Here is a 6,000-nt window from a genome sequence, read left to right as displayed (position 1 = left end):
TCCAGCTACTGCCAGTTATTTTATCTTTCCTTTAACTATTACACATTACAATTCTGTTGTTATTTTGCATTTTCCTAAGTCTAAGCTCTTAAAAGGTAACTTCAAAAGCATCCTGGACTGTCTTATTTCATTTGTCTTTTTCTGTAACACAGTCCACTCCCTGTGCTCACCCTGAGCACAAATCCCTAAACCTCCTTATGACTACAACATCCTACCTTTTACTAAAACTCACTCCACTTCACTAAGCATTTAAACAGCTCCTGAAATTTCACCTTCAACCGCTAAGTTTTAATGGATTATGAAAGTATTCACCACCCTGACCAATTCAGAGCTAGAGATAACTTCTGAGATCATTCTCTTCAACTACATATAACATATGTACCTTACTAGCTATCACTAGTAATATTACTAGCTATTAAATTTTTAAATTTTTAATCTCTATATATCCTATAAATGTGCACCCATATCAATGTACTGTCTATCCAGATGGTAAACTACTAGGGGATGGATTGATATCTAACTCCTCCTACAACACTGGGCAGTGCATCACACATAGGAACTTAAGTGTTTTTTAATAATGATAGATAGTGTTAGAATATTTGACCTAATCAGGTTAGATTCTTAAAATTACATGGGCTATTTACTCTTCAACTCTAGTATGGATCTAAACAAGCATGGATTGCCCTTGCTTATTTCCTTAATGTCATCCAAAGTCAAATGATTTTATCATACAAGGCATCCACTACAATAGGTGCTGAAAATATAAAAATAATATCATAATGTTTAAAATATAATGTGAGAGGTAAGAAAAATGTACCAAAAACTATTATACAAGAAAGAATGTGATAAGCACAAAGGAGGAGTCCAGAAAAAGTGCTGAGAACTCTCAAGCAGAAGAAATGATCTCACAAGCTGGATAAAAGAAGGTATCCTGGAAAAAAGGAAGGATTCAAACGTTAAAGATAGCTGGAGAATGGGGCAATTCTATTCCAGGCAGGAGAGACAGAACGGCCAAAAGCAAACAAAAACTGTATTTCTAGAAAGGGTGATAATTATTTTTCTTACTCTCAGAGATGTTTCTGCTGCAGCAGCTGCCATTGCAGCAGCTTTGGCCTTCTCTGCTTCATCATACGTAGGAAGAGAGGTAGCTACACTGTAGGGTGGTGGCACAGGATAAAATTCGCTGTGAGTTTCTGTTTCTGAAGGAAAAGAAAAAAGATAAACATGAAAGGCAAAGTATGTGAAACCATTTTTATACATATGGTACAATTTTGTACATTGTCCAATTCCACCTCAATGATAATTTACAGAAATTATCTATATAGCTATGTAGCCCAAGGGGAAAAGGAACTAAAATCATTTAAAGTTGAATTTTTTTTAATCTGTAAAGCTATTTTACAGTTAATTTAAAGCTTTCCAAGTCTACTGCTGCTACCATAAAAGAGGCAGAGTGAGGCAACAGAAAGTATACTAAACTGGTAAGCAAGGAAACTGTGGTCTACAGCTAAGGGTCTTTATCTAAAAGATAAAGGAGTTGGACGAAATGATATCTCCAATCCCTTCTGCTTTCTAGTAATATCCTATAGCCTATCCTCCTCCAATCCAGTCTATAAAAATGCTATTTCATTTTCCTAATGTACAATTTTGGTCATGACACTCTGTTACTGAAAAATCTTCAATGACCCATCACCAAGTATTGAACAAAATCTATATCCTTTAGTCTGATATTCAAACCCTTCCATAATCTAATTTCAACCTCCTTTTGCAGCCTTATCTCACAGGACTCTTGCTCACATAGTCTACATTCCAGCCAAACTGGCCTACGTGCTTGAAAACATTCCAAGTCTTCCTAACTATATACCTTTCTTCATGTTATTCCCTAGATGTGAGATGACACCCACCTTCTATCTTACCAGCTAAAATTCAACCTACTACAAATGTTACATTCTCCCTTGTCTTTCCATCCAGAAGTGATTCATCCTCTCCTTATGAATTCTGACTGCACCTTAAAATAGTCTTACTTTATATTGCTTTATCTCCTCTTCCTAGATTTCTAAGACCAAATGGGGACCAATATCTAGCATATATGTTAATATGTAATAAATATCTATTGAATTAGTGTTTCCAGGAAAGAATTATTTCAAAAATCAGGTAGCGCCTATATACAAAAAAATTATATACAACAGCTATTGTATGTTAATTTTTCCAAAGAGATATTATGATATTAAATATCTATAATAACTGTGTTAGACTTTTTACTTTAGGATCTTAGGCATGAAAAACAAAGTAGATGCCAGAAGCACTTCACCCTGTCCATTTTCCAATTATAAAATGTATCATTATCTTTGCAGCATCTTTTATATTAGTAAGTATTACAGCACAGCAAAAATAACACCAGACTGAGAGTTAAGAAGCCTGTATTCTGGTTTCAGTTTTGCCAATAATTAGCTGAATTTGGGCTTTAGTTTCCTTATAACTGTTTGATGGTTGTTTTAGCAGGAGTGACCCAAATTAAGATCCAGCAAAAGAGATTGAGGAGTAATCTAAAGAGACAGGAAAACTGGGCTATAAGAGTAGTATCACAGGAACCTAGAGAGAAGAGAGTATTAAAGAGAAAAGGGTCATTAACAGTGTCAAAGGCTGCAAAGAGGTCAAGAATAATGAGGCCTAAGAAAACACCACTAAGTTTGGAAATTTAAGAGACAAAGTAACTTTGGAAAGAGCAGCTTCAGATGAATGATGAGGTGAGAAGCTAGACTGCAAAATGAAAAAGGAGGAAAGGAAAAGTACCAAATAACAATTATCCCTTCCATATTGCAGAGGATTAGGGATATAGAGCTCCCATGATCTGGAAAATCTGTGTAAAACTTTTTGGCTCTCCCTTCAGACTAGAGAAGAAGTCTGATTTTTTTCTTCTTCTTTCATGGAATATTTATAGTACTTTATTGTAAAATTTGGGTTAAGCATTTGGTCATAGACTCTATGTAGGGCAATGTTAAGTAAAAATACTAGCCTTTGCATGTCATCTGCTTGGCTTTCATGTTCTTTTCACAAACTTTAAATTTTTACTTATTTCAACTTTTAAAAAGACATTGTGTATATTTATGGTATTAAAAGATAAAATATGTTGATATTATACAATACTATACGCATTTCTGTGTTTCTAATCTTTTTCTTTGTCATCTACTGGCCTTCCTTCACGTGTTGTCTTAGGCTTCCACAAAACTCCAAAAAAATCCCCATGTAAGTTCTTATCCTGACCCCATATACAGATAGAGAGAAAGAAAAATAAAGAGATAGATAGAAAGATAGATATAGATACATATAAACCACAATGGAGAAAGTCACAATGCGGGAGGGATAACTAAAATAAAATAAAATAGTCACGTAGATTTCTAGAGCTTATGTAATACTATATGTTAATGTGTCAATATCTGTACATTAGTCTGAGGAAACTAAAGACTATGACCCTCATGGCAATCTCACTAAAATTTACTCAAAAAAACCCAGACTTGAAAATATAACAGATACAATTGGTGTTTAACATTTGAGGAGGCTTGCTACATTCTCAAAAGTAAGGTATATTCCTTGAAGTGGACATCTTATGAGGATAATATCCCTGATCTTTCTTGTTAGGTGTGATGAAACATAATCGACTGAGGAGAGGGGAGGGGGGAATGACAAATAAAAAACCATAAAATCGGTGGCATAGTGGCTAGAACACCGGCCCTGCAGTCAGGAGGACCTCAATTCAAATCCAGCCTCAGACCAGACACCTGATGCTTACTTACTAGCTACGTGACCCTAGGCAAGTCACTTAACCTCAATTGCCTAAAAAATATAAATAAATAAATTAAATTAAATCACTTCAGCATTTTAAAAAGCATATGGTTTTATTTTACCACCTGCTTTCCTTCTATCTTATTAGGAAATTCTAAGAATCAAGTGCTTCAGAAAATGCATTGTACAAATCCACAAGGTTCTACTATTTCTAATAATGTAATGGTAGTTTACAATTCCTTTTTTTTTTTAATGACTGTAAATTCAGGCACAGAAGTGTTAAATTGTTCAACAGAAAGGAACTTAAGGAGTTAACTTCACCAACCCCACCTTACTATTGAACAATGAGTTTTTCATTGTAAACTCACTACCTCACCATACCAACAGTACTTTATGCCATATAGTAAAACAGGAAATTTCCATCATAATTTTGATACCGAGCCTACCTTTTGTGAAAGGACAACTATAACAGTAATTGTAACAACAATAAAACAATGCTTGGAAACCACGACCTCAGTTGTATTTACAATATTCTTGGGGAGAGATCTATGGAGGAGTTTTGGAAGGACATGAACAAAAATCATATAAGATAAAAAGGTATGATTGAGTTGTGAACTGCACCAATGGAAAGTACTTTCATCTATCAGATCACAGATCCACAACAGTATATGTTCCTAGTTTGTCTACACCAATTATTCAATGACCTGGGCACAAAACATTATGTCCATTTTAGAGTAATCTAGAAGACTACGATTCCTGTTTTCGGGGACATTTCCTGAGTAATCAGCACAGAACCCCTAAAATACAACGGCAAATTGTGCATGGGAGTGAGAGAGTGGGACTTGGGAAAACAAATGCATCAAAATTTTCATCAGGTGCTCAAATTAGGGAGAATGTCAGTTTTTTTATTTACTCACATTGTTTTAAAGCTCCTACTAATTAGTGCTTCCCTGAAATGTACTGTAGTAGTCAAGTGAATGCAGGTTATTGCCACTTTTAATTCTGTCTATTCTAAAAGTATTACTGCAATTGCCTAAAAGATATTTACAAAGTAAAATATGCTTAGTAGTTTGCGGATAAATTTTGGGGAGGAAAAAAAACAATGAAAGAATACAAAAATAAAATTGTGAAAAGAAAAGCAATGAATCAACCAAAACCTGAGTCATTAAAATAAAACTAGTTCCAGTCTTAGTGGGGCAGTTTGATGTCATAATGGATAGACTGCTGCCCCTGGAGTCAGGAAGACCTAAGTTTAAATTGGGCCTTAGACACTTACTAGCTGTGTGACCCTGGGTAAGTCATTTAACCCTGTTTGCCTCAGTTTCTCATCTGTAAAATGAGCTGGCAAAGGAAGCAGCAAACCACTCCAGTACCTCTCTTAAGAAAACCCCAAAAGGGGTCAAGACTCAACAATAAGCTCCAGATTTATAAACAACTCTGGAAGAACATTTAGCCCTAAGAAGTCCAAAAGTATTCATTTTGCTTATCTTTGAAAAAAAAAGGTTCTACTAAATGAATATTGTAATGGATCATTAAATTAAAAAAAAACTAAAGAGTATAGGTATAATCAAAGAAGGTTTGGTTAAAGTAAAATTGAGAGGGGAAGGATGAGCAGAAATAACATACAAAACAAATGTCTAAGAAAAAAACCAAACCTTTGACATTTTTCTTAAAATGGACTAAGAGAAAATCAATTGAGATTACACCACAAGAAATGTGTTGGAAACAGCAGGAGGATTTAACCCTACTTTTCCAGACTTTATTCTTTTCTTTTTTTAAAAAATTATTCTTTCTTCAGTATAAAAATGCCACCAACTCAGACTTAGAAATTCATAACACATCAAGAATGAAAAGGAATAAGTACAGATACTGTTGACAGATGTATATATTAGATATTATCAGCAATTTTTATTCTCATTACAACTATTCAGCATTTAAGATTCATAATCATCCTTGAATAAAGTAATGTGATATATTCTATGCCAGTGTAATGGAATTGAGAATACAGGACTTTAAATAAGCATTTACCATCATCTAAACTACAATGACTTCAAAAGAGTTAAAAAGGTTTTCTCTCTATTCAAGGTGACCTGAAAATCAACTTTATTGTGTCATCAGAGAAAGTCAAATGAAAACCATGCCTATACATTCACCAATTCAGGGCTGGAAGGAACCTTAAAGGTTAACTAATTCAACCACTTGATGTTGTAATTGAGAAAA

At 34.2% G+C, this 6,000-nt stretch overlaps 1 protein-coding gene across 1 annotated transcript in view; it reads right to left on the bottom strand.

The window, feature by feature from the left end:
* Nucleotides 1-984: 984 nt before the first annotated feature.
* NDFIP2 (Nedd4 family interacting protein 2) overlaps nt 985-6,000 on the bottom strand; it is a 53,269-nt gene continuing 48,253 nt past the window's right edge. The window contains exon 3 of the mRNA XM_020973308.2: nt 985-1,199. Within this exon, the coding sequence (XP_020828967.2) occupies nt 985-1,199 (215 nt within the window). The remainder of the gene's footprint in view (nt 1,200-6,000) is intronic.

Source organism: Phascolarctos cinereus, unplaced genomic scaffold, assembly GCF_003287225.1.
Source record: "Phascolarctos cinereus isolate Bilbo 61053 unplaced genomic scaffold, phaCin_HiC Scaffold_7;HRSCAF=346, whole genome shotgun sequence".
NCBI lineage: Eukaryota > Metazoa > Chordata > Mammalia > Diprotodontia > Phascolarctidae > Phascolarctos > Phascolarctos cinereus.
Note: the sequence above shows the minus strand (reverse complement) of the source record. Positions and strands in the feature narration are given on the sequence as shown.